General features: G+C 46.6%; 1 protein-coding gene and 1 non-coding gene across 2 annotated transcripts in view; both read right to left on the bottom strand.

Annotated features, from left to right (window-relative positions):
• The window catches only part of CFAP418 (cilia and flagella associated protein 418), a 204,683-nt gene extending 181,063 nt beyond the window's left edge, over window positions 1-23,620 (bottom strand). Inside the window, exon 1 of the mRNA XM_078687004.1 lies at window positions 23,487-23,620. Within this exon, the coding sequence (XP_078543130.1) occupies window positions 23,487-23,596 (110 nt within the window). The 5' untranslated portion in view covers window positions 23,597-23,620. The remainder of the gene's footprint in view (window positions 1-23,486) is intronic.
• A 577-nt stretch (window positions 23,621-24,197) lies between these two features.
• TRNAS-AGA (transfer RNA serine (anticodon AGA)) lies at window positions 24,198-24,279 on the bottom strand. The gene has a single exon. It is a non-coding gene; the product is annotated as a tRNA-Ser (tRNA).
• Between the last annotated feature and the right edge of the window lie 688 nt (window positions 24,280-24,967).

Genomic DNA, 24,967 nt, shown 5'->3' with positions numbered 1-24,967 from the left:
CTACAAAAGAGCTCATTGCATTATATAGATCAAAACGCGTAACCCTTGGAATATATGGGGCAAGAGTCTGGTTATATACCACGCCTGGTATATTGCACACTATAGAGAACAAGTTCTTGTGTAGGTTATCAGCCAGCCCAAGGAGTACATCTAGTCTAATTACTCATTGGGAACCTGGCTTTTCTTATTTAGAGGTTTTAGTCTTGGTTGCATCTTTACTCTTGAGGTTGAAAGTAAGGAGTTCCCCGTTTACCATGTTCTCAAAAGAGATTTTGGAAGACTGCAACATTAGAACATGCATCTCATATCCCTTTGTTGACTTGCACTAAAAAGACTATAGGTGACCTGGGATTATCGCACTTTTTTCTTTCCCCAAATGAAATTAATGGCAGTGCTAAAACAAAAAGAGTTAAAAACTGCTTTTTTCTAATTTTGATCTCAGAGAAGATTTTCTAATCAACGTTTCTCAGAGACAGTAGCCCACTATTTAGACTTTAAACAAGAAGAGGGGGGGTGAATTATATCTCCTTTGGGTCACTAACCCTGAACACAGATTTTATCTAACTCGCCTTAGGTTAGGTACGGTCCATTTCCTGGTAGCCCACCATCAGCAGGGTTCATGGTTTCACAGTTTACATTCCTGTCACTGCGATGGTGCTGCCAAACAAAAACGTGTTCATCTTCTGGTTTTTGTAGGTTTTATATTCAACCCAGAATCCTTTATTTACGCCCGTTTTGCGCTCCTTTGGGGTTAGTTCTTATAGTATTTGTCTGTCTCATTTGGTATGCCTTGAATCTGAACTGTGCTGTTTTGCCACTATGAGTTTTATCAGTGGAGCTTTAAAAAAATCAGGAAATTTATGAGTTAAATACAATGCGAATTATTAGGCATAGTAAATAATGTGGGTTCCCTATATGCCTCTTTGTTTGTTGGTTACTTGCAAATGTAGTCTTTGAGCACTGATAATTGTAGTTTTAAGAGTCATTTTAAATGTTTTATATTCATATTTTTATGGAGTTATATTGATTTTTACCGTCTTAACAACAATGTATTTGTATAACTGACTGACATATATAATTCGCTATTTGCTTGCTTAAAGGAGGTCAATTTCCGTGAAAAGCCGATTTAAATGCGATACAGAGGTAAGTGAAATTTTTTCTTCTACTATTGCAGGATTTTCATCATATAATTTACAAATATAATCTGGAGATGGAATGGAGACAATTTTAGTGTTGTTCCACGACCTTCAATGTAATGCAACTAATCTCCAAAAATGACAAGTTTTTTTTCTCAAGTCCACATGGTGTAGTTGAGCAAATATCCATTTTAATAGAAGGCGAGTCTGCTTCGTTTTTTCCTTAGAGCTTGTATTTCTTTGTTCTCACTTTCGGAATACTTCAAGTATTGAATTATTGTAAACCTATTTATCTCCCGAGACAACCTTGCATCAAAATCCATTTTTACATTAAGTTCTCTACTTTTTTGCATTTTCGTTTGGGTACATAGTTGCTAAAAGCAGCCACTGCTTGGAGGTCCGAAGGATCTACCTGGCATATAACTGTTCGTAGTGAGTAGCAAACTATTGTACAATCTGAAGGCCAGCTGCCCATCTGGTCACATTATTAAACGGATATGTCTGACGGTGTCTCTGTGTCATCAAAACCTATGTAACATTTTAGAAAAATGATTACCCCCTGAGCAGATTCTACTTTAGGTTGCTAACCAATGCACTCACGTTTGTCCCATCTAGATTTGTTTGAGTCTCACCATGTGGTGTGCTATGTTATGGATGAGTTGAGGGTCTGGCAAACCCTTATAACATGCCTTAACTGTAGTGGGGCGGATTCTAGCTCCAATATCTTTTAAATGTATTTTGTTATGCACTGCCTTATAGCTAATGCTACTGCCCCTTATGAGTGCTTTAGAGTTTTCCCAAGAGTTATTTTGGACTCAGCAGAGCCAATGTTTTGTCCAAAGTAACCCTTTGTTTCTTCTACATAGAATTTAAACTTTGAATCCATCAGCTACCAGGTGCACAGGTGTCACTTAGTCCTGATGTTACTCTCCACATCCCTCCTTGTTCATTTTACAGTTGAGTGGTCAGACAGATCGTGTGCAAACACCCACTGCGCCTGGATACCCTAATGGGTGACAGGTAGCACTCTATGTTATGTTATGTTATGTTATGCTTTCTTATATAGCGCACGGCTGCCCCAGCAAAGGGGCGTCCCGGCGCTTGATCAGAAGAGAGAGAGCAAACACAGCAAACAGAGAAAGCCCAGCAAGACCAGTTACTGACAGAAGAGATGTGTCTTGATGGCCTTTCTAAAAGCCAGAAGATCGTTTAGATTTCGGATCTGTTGAGTGTTCCAGAGTTTTGCAGCCAGATAGCGGAAGGAACGTCCTCCCGTCAGAGCTAGCTTAACCCGAGGAACCACAGCCAGACACTGTCCCATTGATCTAAGAGCTCTTCGAGGGGAATACCTTGTCATCAAAGGGCAGAGCATAGGGGGAGAGTCCATTTTCAGAATCTTAAAAGCGAGACACAAAGTCTTGAAGTGGATTCTTTTTTCGATAGGAAGCCAGTGTAGCTTTAAGAGCGTGTCAGATACTGATTTAAACCGGGGGAGTCCAGTCAAAGCACGGGCTGCTGCGTTTTGGACGCGTTGTAAACGAGCCTTCTCCGTCTGGTTAGTTCCCAGAAACAGAGAACTTGCGTAGTCCAGTCTTGAAAGGATTGTAGACTGTACCACAAGCTGACGCGTAGGCGGATCAAAATTTTTTAGTATTGGCCTCAGATTATGCAAGAGTCTAAAACACATAGCGGCAGTTTTCTTAGTGTGGACCACAAAACTTAGTGAGGAGTCAAACCAAACTCCTAGGTTTTTAACTTCCTTTTTAGGTCGAGCCTGTCCCATTCCGCAGGAATGGATAGGATCGAATTCATGTCGGCAAAATCTTCTTCAAACTAAGGGGTTATAGCCCGGCGTTTTCTTGCAGTTCACGTGAACATGCACGAGCATTCACGGCCAGGGCTTCTCCTCCCCTAGCAGCACTCCTCCCACACCAGCAACTCCCCCCTCCCACACCAGCACCTCCCCTCTCTCTCCCCGCAAACACAGCCTTGCCGTAGCAGCACTCCTCCCACACCAGCACCTCCCCCCTCCCACACCAGCACCTCCCCTCTCTCTCCCCGCAAACACAGCCTTCCTTTCATTTCTCCTCCCCAGCCAGCTTCCCCCAGGCCGTGTTCCCTCAGATATGCCAGGGGTGGGGGAATCATATCGCCCGACGCCCGAACCATGCAGTTTTTATCGATAGGCAAGAAGATTTACTGTCTATTTTGTCCGACGGACTAGTAGACATTAAATCTCGTAAATTAAACAGGCTTAAGGCACTCTGGGGTTCACAGCCAACCAGAAAGGCTTGACAGGAGCCTTTGGAAGCCTCTGATTGGCTAGCAGCTGGACTCTGGGCAGTGATTGGCTGAGGGAGTGAAACGTCACTCAGTCTCAGCAAGCTGTTTGTGGCCGCCGCAAGGAAATACTTAAAGGTAATGTAAAAATAGTGCCCGCCATAGCACTGCTAGAGTGTTCAAAAGTGTTCTAATTTACTAATGTTATGCAGCTTGTGGCTGCAGAAAGCGGGGGGTCTCATTGCTGCTATCGGAGCGTGACTGAGACAGCATAAAACGCGGGGGGGGGGGCAGCGCTAAAGCAGTGGGCCCAGTAAACCTGCAGGACTGGGGGATCCGAAATAATATTAAACTTGACCCAGCCTGACATAGGGCCTGGGAGAGAGACTGCCGAACGATCAGCCCGGAGTATTGGAAACAAGCTACAGTTGTCTCAAGCCTTAATGGCAAATTCAACTGCCTTGAATTCTTGTTGCCCAACTGGTTGTTACTCTGGTGCATGCCACTGCCCAGAGTTTTTCAATTTATTTTCCAGTCATCCACCTCCCTCTGTGCACTCGCTGCTGCTCTCCTCCTCGGCATGGGCCAAATACACCTGCTACCTCGTCCCTGGCCTCTAGCAGCTTCCATACATCAATTAAAATGTCAAGAGAAGTCCCGTGATTAATCGGCTTCCTGGAAAGCGACCGGAGGTTTCTCCAGTGGAAAGTTTGACTTGTCCTAAGGCAGTGCAGAGGGTTAAACTGCCTGCTGCTAAGAAAGTGTACCGCTAGTTTTTTTCCTTCCTAGTTTACCTATTTTGTTTAAAAATGTTTCTCCACATTTGTGAACAGTACTGAGGCTACGTAGTCTTATGGGTAAGCGCCCTTTCTCACAGAAAAGTTACGCATCACCCCGTTGACAAAGAACCAAATACTGATATTCATTTATTCCCACTGAGCCACTGTAAAGCAGTTCTTTATTGCACACCTTCACCTATGGTGGGTGGGCTGTGCTTTTAGGAGTCTGCGAGGCTTCTGAAGATCGTGAAGCATTGGTGCAAGAAAAAATGAAAGTAGTTGAGGCAATATGAAAGATTTGTTGATGTAATACAGAAAAACGGAATTGTTCTAGGGATGGAAGGACTCCGTCAGTCTTTAATTGCCACCTCACTGCTTTGTCATTAGCTAACCAAGTCTGCCAAGGGAAACCCAGATGTCTGCCTTGCGATTGTTTGCAGTGTGCCAAGGGAGTTTCCATATTGACTACAGCCTTACACTGTAAACAGAGGATGCAAGAATCAAGGACTGCCAAAAGTGCACCTATTCGTTTTTACATGCAGGGTAAATTCCAGGTCAACCTGTGGTATCACAACTAAAAAGGAAGTACGTTTTTACAGGTCTATTTAAGAGTATGCCAATTCGTGTTACTGTTAAATGTGCACACAAAAAAAAAATCTTATGCACGGTTTCCAAATGCTAATCTGGCACAGAGTGGAGTGTTCTTTCTCAGTCGTTATTCTACATTAATGTGTCATGACTGATGGCGGGGATTGTGACTATCAGAAAATGTTATAGCTGCAACATTTGCAGCTATATCATCAACACTTCCTTCGACACCGCCACCTTCCCTGAGAGCTGGAAGCACGCCGAACTCAGCGCCCTTCTCAAGAAACCCACAGCAGACCCCACCGACCTCAAGAACTACCGTCCCATCTCGCTCCTCCCGTTCCCGGCCAAAGTCATCGAGAAGACCGTCAACAAACAGCTGGCCGCCTTCCTCGAGACGAATGGATCCCTCGACCCCTCACAGTCTGGCTTCCGAGCTAACCACAGCACCGAGACCGCCCTCATCGCTGCCACCGATGACATACGAACTCTGATGGACAACGGAGAAACAGCGGCCCTCATCCTCCTGGACCTCTCCGCGGCTTTCGACACTGTCTGCCACCGCACCCTAGTACAGCGCCTCGGCAACATCGGAATCCAGGACAAGGCACTAGAATGGATCACCTCCTTCCTCGACGGAAGAACACAGAGAGTCCGCCTACCACCGTACAAGTCAGAGGCCACCAAAGTCATCTGCGGCGTCCCCCAGGGATCCTCACTGAGCCCCACCCTCTTCAACGTCTACATGAGCCCCCTCGCGGCCATCGCACGCCAACACAACCTCAACATAATCTCCTACGCCGACGACACCCAGCTGATCCTCTCCCTGACCAACGACCCCACCACCGCCAGAGCCAACCTGCACGAAGGGATGAGAGATGTAGCCGAATGGATGACGACCAGCCGCCTGAAACTGAACTCGGACAAGACGGAGGTCCTCATCCTGGGCTCCTCGCCCTCCGCCTGGGACGACTCCTGGTGGCCCCCCGCCCTGGGCACCGCACCCAAACCGACGGACCACGCACGCAACCTGGGCTTCATCCTGGACTCCTCCCTCTCCATGACCAGACAAGTAAACGCCGTCTCCTCGTCTTGCTTCAACATCCTACGCATGCTACGTAAGATCTTCCGGTGGATCCCCACCGAGACGAGGAAGACGGTCACCCAGGCCCTCGTCACCAGCCGACTGGACTACGGCAACGCCCTCTACGCCGGAACCACCGCCAAGCTCCAGAAGAGACTCCAGCGGATCCAGAACGCCTCGGCCAGGCTCATCCTCGACATCCCCCGACGCAGCCACATCTCCGGACACCTGAGAGATCTGCACTGGCTCCCGGTCAACAAGAGAATCACCTTCCGTCTCCTCACCCACGCGCATAAAGCCCTACACGACCGAGGCCCGAGCTACCTCAACAACCGGATCAACTTCTACACTCCCACGCGCCTCCTCAGATCAACCAGCCACGCCCTCGCCGCCGTCCCCCGCACCCGAAGAGCGACAACAGGAGGAAGATCCTTCTCCTACCTGGCCGCCAAGACCTGGAACTCACTCCCGACCGACCTGCGCCTGACCCAAGATCACCTCTCCTTCAGGAAGAAGCTCAAGACCTGGCTGTTCGAGCAGTAACGGCACCCCCCCCACACCAGCGCCTTGAGACCCTACGGGTGAGTAGTGCGCTCTATAAATGACTTGATTGATTGATTGATGCCTTTTTCCATTTCCAACTGCAGTCAGCATAATGTCCTTTATAGCGTTAAAAACAATCTCTGCACCTACTGCTTCATTCAAATTTTCGTTTTAACTGTATCAGCAACTACCATGGGCCAGTTTTCTCAAACCCATGTTGTTGGAAAAAATGAAGTAAATTATTAGTATTTGTTTATCAAGTCCAAGATACCAACACACAGTCTACTTTGTTCCCACTTATTCTAGTGCCAAAAAAAAGAGATCAACTTATTTTGGAGCATTATGATGGTGGCTATTACCACATCAGATGACTATTGAAAAATTACTTTTTGCCGTTCTTTCCAGTGCAATAGTAGGTCGTTGGGATGCAAGTGTTTTCCCCTCTGACTGCATTCCACTTTGTGAAGAAGTCTTACCACTGGCAAGCACAGCTCAATTCACATGCTGAAAAAGGAGCTTCTAAGCATCCTAAGGTCTGTGAGTAGGTGGCAAGGGAGCAGGAACAGTTGCCACGAAACAAAAGGGAGATTTTGAGCCAGTATGCTGGAGAATTAATGGGAACGGGCATCTGGTGTGTTGTGGAAATGAAAATGAGTCTGATGACGGAAAGAAGTTGAAGTGGACTGGAGCATTTGTAAAAAGAGTAGAGGAAAAGGGAGCATGTAGAGTAGCTGCGCAGAAAGAAGAGAACCTGCTTATGTTTAGAAATTTGAAGAAAAAATGGTATGTAGCTAAAGCTAGGTGACTGATATAGCAAGAGTTCCGGAGCCAGCCTGTGGTGAAAGATTTGAAGCAAATGGAGAATGGCGCTGCTGGTGACAGAGTGGATAACCATAAGGCAAGCTTGGACCTGTGATGAGAAAATGGCAATAAAAGGAATTGAGCATCCATTGTGGAATAGTGAAGCAAAAATGAAAGACTGCATTGTGAGAGAATAGACGAAAGGGGACATGCAGGTTGTTATGGGAGAGCAGGAGGAAAGCATGGAGTGTTAAAAAAATAGAGGGTAAAGGTAATTTATGCTATACTGTAAGAGTTGAGGGAAGGAACTCATAAGTCTGTGTCAGAGGTGTATGGGGATTAAGTCTATGGTTTGAGAGAACAAAGGAACCAATAGGTTTAGCATCCATAGACCAGCAAATCCATTTAGGCAACAGCTGGGACAAGTTGATCTTTTTACAGGACAAGTAGATTTATGTTACTTTTAGTCCCCTGGACAAGTAGACTTTTTAAAAAATTCCACATCCCTGTATGCTATTGCATATCGTTTGCTACCTCTTGTATTTTGTTGCTCTTGATACTTGCACAACTGTCACTATTGTCTCATGTAACGTAACGTTTGCTTTTGTAACATGCTCACTTGTAATTTTGGCTTCATGTATCTAAAAACGCCTCCCTCGCGCTCCTTTCTCCCTCTCTCCCGCTGCCTAGTCCTCCCACCCCCCCCCTCTCCAGCGCGCGCTCCACTCGCATCTGCCTGCTGCTCCCCCGCCCACCCCCCCCCACTCCCCCAACCAGCAATGCCGAGAAGCTTGTTTTTTAAAGGGACCCTTATGCATGACCTGACTGAACTACCCATTGTGCAGACGTTGCGGTCTGAGAGCAAATAAATCCCCTGGAAAGTAAACAACTTACTCATTTAGCAACAACCTTTTAGTTTTGCTTTTCTTAGCAATGCGCAGCCTTTGTGATTTCAGCCATCCGGCCATTAGTGACACTAGCGGCCCCCGCCGCTGCAAGGTACACGGAGGTGCCCCCCCACCCCACCCCCCCTGGACTCAGTCGGGAGGTTTTCAGGCCAGGGTGCTGTGCTGTGATTTACAATGCATAACCTGGCCAGAATGTTGTATTGCTTTGTCAAACTACGAGGCCAGCGTGAAGAACTTCATGACATCGACTTGTGCTTCATCCCCTTGCAGTGCAAACCCTATTCCCTTTACAAATGGGAAATCTGAAGCTCCCTTCTTACTCGGGCACTGATTACATGCACCAATAATACGCCTTTTTTGTTTTTTTAAACCTCCCATCTGGGATGCACACTGACCTCGCACTGAGGGTCAGTGCGCATGCTGGTTTTGAAAACCTTTCCACAGTTAGCAACAGGCCACTTAAATGAGGGGCAACACTGATCTGTCTCGCCAGGAAATACAAACTTTAAACGAAAATATTTCAAAATGTTTTGCTGCACGTGCTCAGCAAATGTGTAACCTCATGGGAAACCACTTCTTTCAACTTGCGCATCTCCCGGCTCCAAAATTCAAATAGATGCATTATTTTTCCAAAAGCGTGAACTAAGAATACCGTGCTCTGCAGTCCCCAGGTTCGGCCGGCAGTTATAGTTCCGGTGATTTTCATTCTCCTTATTTGGCGCGATCCAATAAAATTGCATCCTCTCCGCTAGCAACTTCCGGTCGGATTATTCTTCATGAGGTGCATCGCCTGATATGTTAACTGCATAGTTATGGGATTCTCATTACATACCCTTTTGGCATTCCGCTAATCTCCGCATGGCACGATCTATGCCCTGCTTGTAAAGCTAACAACAGTACAAGTTCCCCAGAGGGCTGTGTATGCTCGCCTCTCCGCCCCTTGACTTCGATCAACACATGTGTCACGTTCACCTTTCTGCAGTGCAGCAGTGTGTGTGTTACTTTCTTACAAATTCCTTTTTAGGTCTCGACAACAGCGCTTTCAGTTTCTTTGGAGGGAGCATGGGGGGGCGGATCCATCACCACAGCTTAAGGAGTCCTCACAACGCACCTAAGGACCCTGCTACCTGTTCTGCTCCACAGCAGCTGAGACTGACTCCGAACACCGCCAGCACCCCACAGCTGATCGGCATGCTCAGGCAATTGTCTCTTCACTCCGCTCTCTTCCATATAAGAGAACCTATGACTCAGAGTGGATAGTAAGGGCTGCTGGTCGATTGATTTGTATATTTAAAAAAAAAATTATTGTGTGATTTTTAAAACTTTTATTAATGCACGGTTCTTCAACTAATCAGTGGGGGAATCTCGTTTTCTCCGCACTGCGCTGCTCTGCACCCTGTGCTTCCTGCCTGAGAGTGTTTTTTCCGCTCACTCATTAGCAGCACTTCCATGTGGTGCACTCGTGTGAGATGCGAGTGCACAAAACCCATCAGCCTCACTCCCATTCCTCAAACCCATCAGCCTCGCAGAACCAGACTTCACGTGCAGTTCATGTTATCCAGTCGTGTGAGACGCGCGTAGGATCCCTCCCATTTGCTCCCAAGGAATCCCTTCTGCTCCCACCCCCCACCACCTCACAAACCACCATTTGTTGCACGCATCAGACCTGCCACAGCGAGAGCTTCAGACTTCAAAGGAATCCTGTCCCCCGCCCCCTCTGCGCATTGCCAGTTATCTCCCTCACTTATCCTAATCGGCGAGGAACCCTGTGCTCTACTACCAACGCACTGGGCTAACTTGACTGTCTGACCCACACACCACCCAGGTGTCCCTTCTATCTGGGTTAGCTGCAGCGCCTCCCGCTTCCTACCCTGCTTTATGCCACTGCGTTTTTTTTTTAGTGCTTACACATTCCTAATGGCACCTCTGGGTGCTCTCCTCGCTTCAGCCCCCACTCCAGCCTCAGAGCGTGCGTGCATTTCCAATGCTTAGGTAACATCCCCGGGCAGCTGCTGCTTGTTAACTTCTTGTGTCCTGTACATTTATAACTATTGTATATTATAACATGGTTCATACATTTATACATTTGTATTTTGTTCAGAAAATAAGGCTTTACTCGTGTTAAAGAATCTTCATTCAATTAAAAAAACACATTCACATCTTAAATATGAAGCAAATGATTTTTTTATTTGCGTAAATTGAGACAGTAAAATATAATTTACTGCGTTGTGGTGTTCACCAGGTAATTTTAATTATTAACATTACATTGATATAAAACAAGTTGTAGTTGATCATCTTCTCTGCTCCCCTGTACCTCTCGCCTTCCCCGGAATTGTTCCACTGAGATCACGGAACACTGAGAAGGTGGTATGGGCTACACATACCATGATTGACTACAAGCTCCTGTTAACGCATTCCTCAGCACCACTGAACGTCACAGCATCACTCTGTGCAACCAACAACAACAACTGGTTCTAATATGTTCACTCAATGTTTCAAGCTTTATTACAAATGTCACAAAAAGATGTTAATATTTCACTGCTGTTCTTGGATTTTCATCACAATAAAATACAATGAACATAATCTTCCAGAAACTTATTTACAAAAGTTTAAGCTATTGCCATTATAATTTACAATAACTTTTATGCTATAGGTGTCACGTTTGCGAAAGTTAAAACTATTGGCATTGTAAATGACAAAGCTATTCATTTCACTATTTTCCAAACCAACACATAAATAAAATATTTGTAATTTACAATACCAATAGCTCAAACTCTCGGAATGCGAGACCTATTGCATTGCAAATGCTTGTTAGGTTCTGGAAGGTTGCCGAGAGTATCTGGCCACCAGTCCTCACTCCAAGCTGCAGCATTTTTTCCGACTACCAACACCTCCGTTTTATCAGCATTAAGCTGAAGATAGTTCGCCGTCAGCCAAGATGTTATTGCAGTAAGGCCCTGTTTGAACTTGTGCGCTTTTACCCTGGCTTCATCACTCAGCAACACCACCAGCTGAGTGTCGTCCGCGTATGACACTATAGATAGGTCCCACCATTTGGCGACCTCAGCCAGTGGTTGGACATACAGATTGAAGAGTGTCGGGCTGAGTGCGGAGCCCTGGGGTACGCCTTGTTCAATGCTACATTCTTTAGACAGGAAAGGTGGGGTGGAGACCCGAAAGGATCTCCCGGTCAAAAAAGCTTTGAACCATGCCAGGGCTTGTCCCACAATTCCTGACATTTCCAGTCTATGTAGCAGGACCTCGTGTGACACCGTATCGAAGGCAGCACTGAGATCCAACAAAATCAGTGCTGCCGTCTGCCCGGAGTCCGAAATTGTCCGGAGGTGTTCTGTCACACTGAGAAGGGCGGTTTCCGTGCTGTGTCCAGCATGGAAACCGTGCTGGGAAGCATCCAGAATGTTATGAGACTGGAGATGTTGCGTCAAAACATCATTGACATAGGACTCCGCAATCTTCGCAGGCCATGGAAGCAACGAGATAGGTCTATAATTCTCAGGCCTAATGGGGTCCAAGGTTGGTTTTTTAATTATGGGGGACACCCAGGCCTGCTTCCATCTGGCAGGTATTGTAGATGTAGTAAACGAAGAATTGATCAGAGTTCTTAATGGGTTAAGGACCAATGGGGCAGCCTCTCTAAAATATTCCGGTTTTAATGGGTCTGCTGGGGAACCAGACTTAATTTTTGAGCAAAGTCTAAGAAATTCCTCACAATCCATCTCCGGTATGGTCCTGAGTTCATGTGCTGAGCAGTTTATAGGCAGGGTAAGAGTGGGTGTGGCAGAAAACGAACTATAAATTTTAGTGATTTTATCAACAACAAAGGACGCCAAGTTATCACAGAATGTGTGAGAACTGGTAGCGTTAGTCGTCGCTTTTTTTGCAGTTAACTCCTTAAGAATTTTAAAAATAATCATAGAAGGATTTTGGCTACCATTTATCTCGCTGGTGTAGTATGCAGCCCGGGTTCTACAGATCTGTCTGTGGTACTTTTTTTGGATGCCAACATATAGATTTTTCAGCTCTGGTACATATGCCCTTCGCCACTTACGTTCGGCGATTTTGCATTCTTTTTTTAGAGCTAAAAGCTCCTCGTTGAACCATGGCTTGGACTCCTGCGCACGGGCTTTAGTCCAGTTTGCCGGGATAAGGGTGTCCAAAGCCTGATTAATCCAATTACAAAAAATTTCATATGCCTGGTTAGTGTCTTCATTATCCATAAAGGGATGTGCTTTAAGCACGGCATGAAGGTCCTCTAATCGCAGTTTCCTCCAGGGACGTTTATAAATTTTATGTATTGGCCCTGGGGTGGGAATGTTAGTGCTGGGTAGGGACATAATAACCAACATATGATCAGTCCATGTCATGGGAATAGGTGCTTTTGCAACTGCTTCCTCCAGATTAGTAAAAATGGGGTCCAAAAGGTGACCCCCTTTATGAGTTGGACCTCGTACTAATTGGCATAGCTGGAAGGCCGCTAGGTCAGCGAGCAAGCTGTTAATTTTATTATCATTGCACAGGTCAAAATGAATGTTAAGGTCCCCAAAGATGGTAAAACTGGCGACCCCTGCTACCAGGGAGCAGACTGTCTCCAAGAGAGCTTTTATAAATCGGCTGTCCGCCCCCGGAGGTCTATATATCAGAATGCCTGACAGCGAAAAGTGGGGGTTGAACTTAATAGTGTAGCGGGCACTTTCGCTGCCATCAATACTGAGTCTAGTAAACACACAGGTGTAGTGCGATCTAGTCAAGACCGCAATCCCACCTCCTCTAGCCGGTCTATTTAGAAGATGGATAGAGTAACCTGCAGGGGTGGCCAAGTTGGATATAGAAATCATATCTTCCTGCATCCACGTTTCCGTGAGGAAAATAATATCCAGGGAGTGATCGATGATAAGATCATGGATTTCAGCAAAGTGTTTGGCCAGGGATCTTACATTTAACTGTGCAATCAGAATTTCCTGTTGATTATGGGCCGGCCTAGATAGCACAGGAATACTAAGTTTGGGTAAGGCATAACCACACCTACATATAGATTTACCTAGCAGATGTTGAGGGGCAGTCCTATCACAGGAAGACACTGCGGTGTTCATATCGTAAAGCCGTGTACTAGAGTACTCCAGTCTATGTCTCCTTGTAGAGCCAGGGTCCCTCTTTGGCGCGTCTTCGGTGCGCCCGTCGTGCGCCCGCTGCGCGCGTCCGCTGCACTCTCGCGCCATTCCCGCCAATTATAGTGCCTGTGTGAGGTAAAGCGGAGCTACTAGACCGCTGACCCAAGATGGCGGTACAACCTGGCACAGACAGGAAGTGAGTGACTTGCAATCGGGCTGTCCCCCGGAGTCTCCCTCCACAACAAACAGTCAGCAGATGACTGGCGGTGGACCGAGGTGACTGCAGGGCGCCAAGTACACTCGAGGGGTGAGCAATAACAAACAACAATGCAGGTATTTCAGGATAGGTGATGTTAAAAAAACGGAAGTAACCTCCGCTGGTGAAAATAAAAGTTTTAAAAGCTATCCTAGTTAGCTGTGAGCTGCGCAGAAATTCGAGGAGCAAAGATAGTGAGCCTCGCCTCTCGTCTGAGTCTTCGTAATCAATTAATTCTCTACAAATCCACCTTACATTACACCTGCATGACCTTGCTCATTTCTGCCTCAGGAACTAGAAAGCAATCTCACCTTTGAATATGTGCCACAAGAGCCAGAGTAAAATGTATATCCACCAGGGTGTAGATAGATATGGAGCCAGGTATTGCACAGGCCCAGTGGAGCCAGACATTTTACCAGAGATGTAAGCCCCCTTTGGTGTGCTTTTTCTGACCCCTGGTTTATCAACCGCCCATTCTGCTATTCCATTGAAAACCCCACCAATGATCAGTTTGCCAGCTGGGAGTTGCAATATCAAACATCGGAATAGGGAGGGGAGAAGACAGGGGTGAGTGTTAATTATAGAAAAGGGCCTACTATATATAACCCCTACAATAGCAAGTTATCATCCCCGAGGGTCACTATGTGTCCATGTGAACTCCTTGCAAAGCCTGCAGGAAAGACATTAGCATAGAATATGTTTAAACACATATCTAGCCAGAAAGGGGCATTTGTTATCCATCATGCATTTGTTATTCATCATGTGCAGATGGCTATCGGTGATGTACCGCTTAGTAGGTTTGTGGACCTGCTTCATTCAAATTTAATGAAGAGTTCATTGACATTGCAGATAACAAAATAGAAGAAGCTGCACAAGTCACAATCAGGATCACCATTTATAGTGTGCATGAAAAAGCAGGCTTTGAGGTGTCATGTACATAGTGCAGAAAGAAATCAAAGCGTAAAATACAGCAGAATCCCAAAATTAAAGAGCTAAAGACGTGCCCTTTCTCTACCAGTTACATACAATCATGGATCCTCCTAATTAGTCGACCTTCATCACCTGCTTCTAAACCAACACTCTAGTGAGATGTAGTTCCTTTGAATAACTTCTTACAACAGCAGGCCAGGTGCAAGCTGAAGGTAGAAGAACATCATCTGTCAAAGTAACCCCACAGTGTAAGTGCAGGGGGACCCAGAGGTGGACAAGGAGTGTGGCTGCGTTCTCCATCAGCCTGGGGAACTATTCCTCATGTGGGAACTCAAATTTCGGGGGCAGGCAATCACATCAATCAAAAGCTTGAACAAACTGATCTGCAGTTAAAAAAACAAGAAAGAAGACCATCATTAATTGCAAAAACCCTATCTGCAATATCAGATTAGAGGTAGACAAGCCATCAAATTAAGAGACAGCTGAGCTAAGGATCTGGTTTGTTCTTAAGAGCAACAGCATGAGTCAATCCATCAAAATATTTGCTATGCAAATTATGCAGCAAAATTGTTTAAACATATAACAAAAGTCATAATGTAACTACATCGTCACCAACTGAACCCTCAAAAACGGATTTCCTATTATGATACTCTTAGTTCTGCGAAGGCCGCATTGCGGCTTCTCCATTGGCTGCCGATTCATGATAGAATTACGTTTAAAATCACGTGCATGGCACATAAGTCCATCTGGAATGGCGGTCCTTCTATCCTTCACCCTTTGCTTCGTCGTCATCAATCTTGCAGATCTTTAAGATCAAATCAGCGTAATCTGCTTGTAGTACCTAGGGTGCAGCGAGCTTGTATGGGAGGTCGCCAGCTTTCCTTTTTGGCAGCCAAGTGCTGGAACAATTTACCAGACAACATCAGGCTCGAAAGTAACCATCTCGCTTTCAGGAAGCAACTGAAGACACTGTTATTCCATTGAGTGTCTATGCTTAGCACTCTGGTCTTATAGCGCTAGGATGCCTAAGGGTAGCCATGCGCTCTACAAAAGCGTATTCATTCATTCATTCATTCAAGACAGTAGCAGGCTGGACAAGCCTGGCTTAATGTAATGCACATACTAGACTGCAGATTAGCCATTGTTCAAACCACAAAAGCACTGGGCTTCACTCTGGATAAGAAACTGAGCCTTCACACTCACCTTCACGCTTACTCCACGCTTTAGCAAGGGGTGCCCAACACCAACTCAAGTGCATTATGTACCTTATGCCAACTGCAGAGTTCAAAACAACAGTTAACTCACAAGGTCTCTCATGACACCGTTAGAGAATCCTTGACTATCCAGCATATACAGAATCCCTATGGCCCTTAGAAGACAGGCGATCTTCAAAGCTGTGACTCAGCTGGTATTTGGCTCAAAAAAGATTTGATCACATCACACCAATTCTGATTGCTCTAAGCTGCTTGTCATAGAGGCCAGAGTGTATTTCAGTTGGTCTGTATATTACAAAATGCCCTGCATGCGGTGACAGCATACTATCTGGCACTGATCTCAAGGGGATTAAAACATGTGTGCTTTGAAATGGCGATTCTCTACGTCTTTAAATACAATCCGTCGAGGAAAAAACTCAAGACCATTGAAACAATCCTTTTCAAGGGGTGCCCACAAAGTCTGGCACTTTCTCCCTGCAGCAGTAAGAACAAACCCCTCTTGTCGCTTTAAAGAAACAACTGCCTTTTCCAATGACATTTCCAGGTAATATCTAATGCCTATCAGCCAAAAAATGAAGTATTGCTGGAAGTTACACATAAATCCTAGTGGTTTGTTCCAGGACTTACATTTATGAGATCAGAGAGTGGCTATATTAGATTTTATGCAAGGGGACTCAGAGCCATCATAATCATGTCTCCATTATCAGTATCCTCTATTAGCACTGAACTCTACCATACCTTACAGGTAGATGTATTAATCACCGAGACCTTGTACTGTACTTTTTTATACATATCCTAAGACTTTGTATTGCCTGTTGCTGTTTATATAGAGCTCGCTGCTGCCCTGGTGGATCAGGATAATGCTATATAAAACTGGGGGGAAACTAAAATGACTTATATTTTGTTTTTTTAAAGCGTGTTTAAGAGTTGAAGTGTTTCGATTTAACACCAGGAAGTTTTCAGTTGTATACATTACCTTACCTCAATGTGCTGTAGGAATATTTCTAAACATGAACTTTGAAACACTCATGGCACTCTCCTCACAACCGCCTCCTGGACAACAATGCCAGGCATTTGACAAGACAGTTGCCACACGCACCCTACATACGGCTAATATTGTTGTTAGAGATGGAACCTGTTAAATATACAGGAGATGATTTTGTATAGGACACATCATGAACTAAGTAACTTGAAGTTACTCTCAAAAGTGATAATTAAAGAAAATGAGACAGTGAAATAAAGTGATCTATAATCACACCATTTGGTCAGGCAGGGAAGGCGAGATTTGACCCAAGATTTCGAGGTTACTGTAGTGACTTAATTCTCCCTAGTGCATCCTCTTCTTAGTTGCTCAGCCAGAATGAATGTGATGTCTGCGTGAAATGTTGGAATGCCTGATGACAGTGTGATTAGAATGTGAACGTGCTTGTTGGTATGTGAGGAATGACAGTTGAAGAGTGTAGGCTGAGCAACAAGCATCTAGCTCCTGGTGGGACTTCTACAAATGACTTCTAACATATCTACTGAAGCAACTAATAAACCTCTACATGGTAATAATTCATGGCTACCTCTTGTTATCCTTGGAACCTACTAATAACAGTTACATATTGAGAAATTCAGCACCTTGATTGACTTTCTACTTTTCTATGTTGTTTAACACCAAAGGAGAGTGTTTGTTGTTCAATTCTATCAGAAGCAAAATAGTACACCATATTAAATACAGCTATCACATGTTTAATCAATCTGACACAGCACATCATTAAAAATAAGTACAAAGATAAAATCAAAATTGTTTATATGCTATTACCTCTGGGTTCCACTCATGTAATAAAGAGAATAACTTCAGGAGTGACAGAAACTCAGTGGAGGCAGTCACTTTAACAAAACAAATAGGTTCTGGAGATCTCAGTTTTTTTCCACTTACTACAAGTCTTCATAAGACACTTGAAAGCACAGGCGCTGGAAGTAGGAGTGTGGGGTAATGCAGCATCCCCAAAATAACCATTCTAGCATTAAGAAAGTGAATGAACAATAAAGATGTATTTACATGAACAATAAAGATGTATTTACATTTTTATTGTCACAACTGCTGTGCTACAGCGGGCAAATGTCAGGTTATGACTTCTGACAAATTGCTACTAATTCTTATAACATGGAGATTGGTATTTGTGGTATGCGCTCTAGTCTATGCGCGTATACGCGATGACGCGGCACGCACTAGACTAGAGCGGAGAGGCGGCGCATGCGCAGATGGTAAAAAGTGAAAGGCGCGAATGCTAGGAACGGCAGTTGGCGACCGGAGCTCGGCTCAGTTAGACGCTCGGCGCCCTTAGCTCGATATATACAAATTGTGATTTAAATAAACCTGTGATATACACCTACCTGCCTCAGTGTGTCCTGTGGGGTAAATACAAACATTACAGTGGCGACGAGGCTGGGACCCGGACACCACCCGGTGCAGTGGACGACAGCAAACACCCCCACAGCCACCCTCAAGAGTCAGCAAGGCAAATCACCGGCAAGGAAGAGCAAAGGGCGTGGCAGCAGCGCAGCAGCACGGCACGAAACCAAACACCAACCTTACAAGCCAGGTTAGTGTGGCCCAAGACTCCAGGAGCCCCCAGGCAGCAACCTGGCAACCAAGGGAGACTCCCCCAAGCCAGAGGAAGGGGGGGAGAGCGCACAGACTGCGCACAGTGCGAGGGACAATACCCCAGGGAGCCCAAGGGGCCAAGGTGACACGACAGAGAGCGCAGGAGCGTCTGGTGAACCCACCCAACGGAGGGCCCAGGAAGGCGAACCTAGAGGCGAAGGAAAAATGGCGAATCAAGCGTCAGCCCTGATGGCACCAGTCCCGTTCCTACCTAGACCAGGTGAACCCCAACTAAAATGGGAAGACTGGAAAGATTATTTCCTGAATTACATTGAGGCTCTGGGAGATGAGAGTGAAGGTGAATACACGCCGGAGAGGAAAAAGAGACTGTTGCTCCACAACTTAGGCCCGGAAGGGGTGAGGGTGTTTAAGAACCTGGTGCCCAAGGAGAGGGGTGCAACGGAGACGGATGTTTTTGTGAATGCCCTGGACGACCTGGACAGTCATTACCGCCCAGCGGTTTGCGTCTCGATAGACCGCTATAACTTCCAACAGCGGAAACAGGAGGCGGGAGAGTCCATTGATGATTATGTGGCAGCCCTTCGTCGGCTAGCGATCACGTGTAGGTATGGGAACCTGCAGGATGAATACATCAAGGACCAAATTGTAATGCACACCACCAGCAGAGCGGTTCAAGACAAGCTATGGGCAATGAACGAGACAACCCTGAAAGAAGTTGTGGCGATGGTCAAAAAGGCGGAAATGTCGAAGAGAGGCGCAGACGCGGCGAAAAGGGAAAGTGGGCCGAGACAGATGATCAACAAGATTGATGAGGCACCACAATCCAGCTAACCCAAAAGCAATTACGGAGACCCGAGGAAGGATATAAGAGGGTCTGGGAAACAGATGGCTCGCTCCGGCCCGGGAACAAAATTCGCATGCTACAGATGCGGCAGTGCAGCACACGCGGCCCAGGACAGGCGTTGTCCCGCGTTCCGCGCCAGGTGCTCGTTCTGTGGGTTGACTGGTCACTTCGAAAAGGTCTGCCGGAAGAAAGGGACGAAGTCCACTGTTAAGTGCATCGATGCAGCCACGGCCAACGTAAGTGAGGAAGACGATTTGGATGAGGATGATCTGGTCCTGTGCATAGAGGATCAAGTGCTGGACGTGTCCGGGAAGCGAAGAGATAAGCCCCGCACCGACATGCTCATCGGGGGCGTCAAAGTACATGTGGCCGTGGATTCAGGGTCCCCCTGGACCATTGTACAAAGGTCGATATGGGAAGAGGACTTCGCGCCAGTCATAGGACCTGACCTAATGCCGCCGGACATCAGACCCATCTCGTATACCGAGAATGCCATCCCCCTGGTTGGGTGCAGGGACCTGGAGTTCGAATTCAGAGGACGGTCAGCCACGTGCACCCTGTATGTAGCAGAAAAAGGCCCGTCGGTACTGGGATGGAGAGATGCAGGTGATCTCGGTATCATACTCAATCCTGGGGGGAAAGAACAGATTTTGCTAACAGACGAATGGCCCCTCTCGAAGGAGGAAGACTGGAAGGCAGCATACCCCAAGGTCTTTGAGGGCACGGTTGGCAAACTGGACAAATTCGTGCACAAGATGGTCCTCAAGGAGGGAGCAGTACCAGTGGTGCATAAGGTCCGGAACATACCGATGTCCACGAGTGAGGCGGTGCGCCAAGAACTACTGAAGCTAGAAGAGCAAGACATCATCGAACCAGTGGACAGTGCGGAATGGCTATCGCCCTTGGTAGTGGTCAAGAAGCCAAATGGCAAGGTCAGAATCTGCGTGGACCTAAGGGAGCTCAACAAAAACCTCATAGTGGAGAGGTTCCCGCTCCCTAGAATAGATGAGATGCTGGCTAGGACAAAAGGCATCACCCACTTCTCCACCATAGACCTGACGTCTGCGTATTACCAGATAGAACTGCATCCGTCGAGTAGGAAGTACACAGCCTTCATAACGCCCTTTGGATGCTACCAATTCAGGAGAATGCCGTTCGGCCTAGCATCCGCTGCGGCGGTGTTCCAAAAGCTTATGCACAGGTTGTTTAAGGACATCTCGGGAGTACAATACTTCCAAGATGACATCCTAGTGATGGGCTCCGACAAAAGTGAGCACGATAAGAAACTACATCGAGTGCTGGGAGTGCTGCAAGGTAAAGGACTGACGGCGGAATGGAGCAAGTGTAGAATAGGGTCCCGCTCTGTGACCTACCTGGGGCACGAGATAGGGACGCATGGCATATCACCGAAGGAGCAAAATGTGAAAGCAATCAAGGAAGCCAAGGCCCCAACTACCAAAGAGGAAGTGCGGTCATTCCTCGGGATGGCCGAGTATTACAGCCGGTTTGTCAGACATTTTGCCACTAGAACGTACAGGATGAGACAACTAATCAGAAACAATGCAAAATTCGAATGGGACGCAGAAGCCCAATCTGAATTCGAGTCCATTAAAGACTGTATCAGCCATGCCATCCCATTGCAAGGGTATGTCCCCACTGGCAAAACTGTGGTGACAACAGACGCAAGCGACAAGGGCTTGGGGGCCGTCTTGGCGCAAGAAAGGGAAGATGGTGCCAAGGAAACGATCAGTTTTGCATCCCGGGCGCTGTCCCCGACGGAACAAAGGTACAGCGTAATTGAAAAGGAGATGCTGGCGGTCACGTGGGCGTTGAGCAAGTTTCGTCAGTTCATATGGGGCACGAGATTCAGACTTCAAACGGATCACAAGCCACTCATCAAAGTGTTGACATCATCGGGCCATGACACCGCCACCCCGAGAATAGCGAAAATGACCTTGAAGTTGCTAGACTATACATATGATGTAGAATATCTTCCAGGAACGCAGAACAAGGTAGCTGATTACCTCAGCCGGGCAGCCGCAATGGAGGAGGCGCCGGGTGAGACCCCGGACACAGAGGAGATGGTTGCCAGCATGGAGGATCACGAAATGTCAATCAGTGCACAGGAATGGCAGGCGGCTTACGAGCTCGATGAGGAAAAGATGGAAGTAAGGAAACACCTTACCGTGGGGTGGCCGGACAAGAAGAAGCTCAAGGAGGGTGTGCGACGATTCTATGAAATAAGAGAAGAATTGTCCCTGAGTGACTCGGGGATATTCTTGTACAGAGGAGAGAAAGTGGTGCCCCCAGTGACATTGATACCCAGGCTGCTGAAAATGCTCCATGAGGGGCATTTGGGCATTGTAAAAACCAAGGCGCTGGTCAAGCAGATGTATTGGTGGCCAGGAATGGATACCCACATTGAGAGGCAAGTGAGGGAATGCGAACAGTGCCAAGGAGCAGATAAGGTGCTTCGCCCACTCAGACCAGCTCTGGGGAAGTTCGACACCCCGCAAGGCCCCTGGGAAGAGGTGGCCATTGACATTCTGGGGCCTGTGCTGGACAGCAGAGGTGTGAATAAGTACATCTGTGTGATAATTGACAAGTATTCCAAATGGCCGGATGTGGACATACAAGAGTCGATGGACACGGAGACGATCCTTAAGTTCCTAACCTCGGTGTTCCTCAGAGAGGGAATACCCAAATCCATTCTCAGTGACAATGGACCGCAATTTGTGTCGGACAAGTGGAGGAGATACATGAAGAGGAATGGGATCGAGGTGAAACACACGGCTGTGTACCATCCAGCTTGCAACGGCCAGGTTGAAAGGTTTAACAGGGTGCTCATGGGCTCCATTCAGGCAGCCATATCGCAAGGAAAAGACTGGGAGGTGGAAGTGATGAACATGCTGTGGGCCTACCGGATAACGCCCTCGGTGGTGGGGTATAGTCCGTTCCAAGTGCTTAGGGGACGTTATCCCTTCACCCGGGACAATGTAGCATGGAGGGAGAAGACCATCACCAGCAAGTGGTCCCCAGCGGTGGTGCAACACAATCTGGAGAAGGCCCAGAAGGTCTATGCAGCCCACTATGACAAGCGACGCAGCACGAAGGACACGGCGTTGGAAAAAGGGGAGTGGGTTAGGATCAAACTCCCCACTCTGCAAAAGAAAGGCGAAAGTAAATTTAGCCAGCCGCTACAAGTCAAGGAGGTGCGTGGTAGGGCGGCTCTCCTCAGTGACGGGAAGGTCTGGTCGCAAGACCGCATGGCCAGAGTCAACAAAATATTAGTCTGGCCCAAGGTCGAGGAGGAAGAGAGTTGCATGAATCACCAGGAGGCCAGAGCCCTCTCGGAGCACGGCACAGACAACCACGTAGAAGGTGCAAGGGAGGACAGTGAAGCGGAAGTCCGGGGAGCCAGGATCTCCGACGGTGGTGATGTACAGGCGAATGCAGAACAGAGAGCAGATGTGAGAGAAGCTGGGGTGTCCCGAGGAGAGACAGAAGTGGGAGAGAACATGCCGGTAAGACACACCCGCAGCGGAAGGGCAGTTATCGTGCCCTCTCGTTATAGAGACTTTGAGATGGAAGGACACTAGCAGGTTGCTGCCCCCCCTGGGTGCCCCACCAAGACACTTTCACAGTTGGAGGACACTCAACCTTTTGGGGGGGGACGCCTTAACCTTGTTTTCATTAAAGGGGGGAGATATGTGGTATGCGCTCTAGTCTATGCGCGTATACGCGATGACGCGGCACGCACTAGACTAGAGCGGAGAGGCGGCGCATGCGCAGATGGTAAAAAGTGAAAGGCGCGAATGCTAGGAACGGCAGTTGGCGACCGGAGCTCGGCTCAGTTAGACGCTCGGCGTCCTTAGCTCGATATATACAAATTGTGATTTAAATAAACCTGTGATATACACCTACCTGCCTCAGTGTGTCCTGTGGGGTAAATACAAACATTACAGTATTTACTTTTCTTTCGTTAACTGTGAAGGGTAAGTGAATATTGTGACAAACGTGTTCGGGTAGAGATAGTGTGAAAGGAAAGGTTGCAGGATGTTATATTTTCTAACACAGCAAAATGTAAACATGAGTTTATCCCTGCGTCCTAGGCGCCAAGAAGTCATTTAGCAACCTTAGCAAAAGTGATGTTAAAAATAAATGAGCTAAGCTCCCATTGGCGGCCATGTTAAGTGAGGACAAATACAACTAATTTGCCTAAGCAAAGTATTAGCCCTAAAACCATATTCCTCACGCCCAAGGAGGGCAGACCGTGGACCCATAACCAATAACAGAAGCGGTATTGACGTTACACTGGGCTAGCGATTACCCTAATATATACTAATAGGATCCCAAAAAAGACTGGTACACAGTGACAACCTGTTGGTCTGGGATCTGTTCTTCGCCACTCGTCTGGTGGCAGCATCGTTAGCAGAGCTGCAGAACCGAGACTCTACTTCGTCCAGAAGCTCGTCCAGATCGTCTGCCATACTGAGCAGGGAGGGAGATATGGAATGGGCGGGGCTAAAGAGTGACGACTCGACTGTTGCCTAGAAACCGCGTTGGAGGTTGTCCAGAAGCTATTGACTCAGAGGGCTACGACCACCTTGCGCCCGTCTTAGCCATCTTGGACGCATTAACGAGAAGGAAGTGCTATAGCGACAGGCTCCTAGGAACAGTAACATTTTGGAGCAGTTTTCATTCTATTTATTCAACGTGTCAATTATTACTAGAGATGAATAAATGCTACCTGTGCACACACTTCATAACTGGGTACGTGCTCCCAATCATTGTTTAGCTGCATTAAGAATGCCTTTGCTAAAAATATATTGATTCCATTCCGGTTTCTTCAATGGCCCATACGAATTTACTCTTCTAAGATGGCCGTCTTCTTGTGAGCATTTCCTCAACGAGGTCCGCATGGTTAGGAAAGAAGCCAATGTTGCGTTTATCGGTCATATGTGTTCAATGTGCAGATGTAATTACTTGTTAGGCGCGTGACGAGGAAACTTTATCTAATTACTCAGTAATTTTACTTTCTATCATTCAACATCCAAGAATTTATTTACGAAGTGTTTTAAGAAAACTTTTCGTAGTCGGCAGGATTTGAACCTGCGCGGGGAGACCCCAATGGATTTCTAGTCCATCGCCTTAACCACTCGGCCACGACTACACCTGATTAAAGAAGTCTCAACGTCTGTAATAAAATAGATGAACCACCGATCCATCAATGTTATTGCTTATTAAAGAAAATAGTACTTTTTGCTAAAGCTTAAAAATATAAGAGCTAGCAAGGGTGTTGTTGTTTAATCATCCATGCTAAGTTTGATAATTTTCACTCCATTATTTTTTTGAGCACTATTGATTATTTTCAGCTGTCTAATATCACTTCATTTGCTCTCTAAATTTGAGTAAACCATTGACTCCAAGGGCTTTAGGAGACACTACATATCGGGATGGGTGGGAGGCAGGGTGTATGTGCGTGTGTGTTTGGGTGTGGGTGGGTGTGTGTTTTTTCGCCCTCGTGGGTCGGTGGGAGGGAGCTTGAGGGGGGACAGCTTTGGGGACTTTAGAATGACCCTATACAAACTGCTCATGATCTGTGAGCTGCAAACTCTGATAAACATATTAAATTGTATAGTTTTTAAGTGAAATAGAAAGGCAAACACCTAGTCACACCTCGATCCGACACGAAGATGGAATGGATGCTGTCTGTAAGATACTGGCTGCCAAACCAACACCCTTTTCGGAATCCAACCAGATGATTCTTGAAATGTAACTCTTTTGCCTTACCCACAATTTGTTTTCTTTCAATACTAAATACTACCTACAACTACACGGGAGTGCTATGGGAGCAACAA

The sequence above is a fragment of the Lissotriton helveticus genome, chromosome 4_1, assembly GCF_964261635.1.
Source record: "Lissotriton helveticus chromosome 4_1, aLisHel1.1, whole genome shotgun sequence".
Lineage (NCBI taxonomy): Eukaryota > Metazoa > Chordata > Amphibia > Caudata > Salamandridae > Lissotriton > Lissotriton helveticus.
Note: the sequence above shows the minus strand (reverse complement) of the source record. Positions and strands in the feature narration are given on the sequence as shown.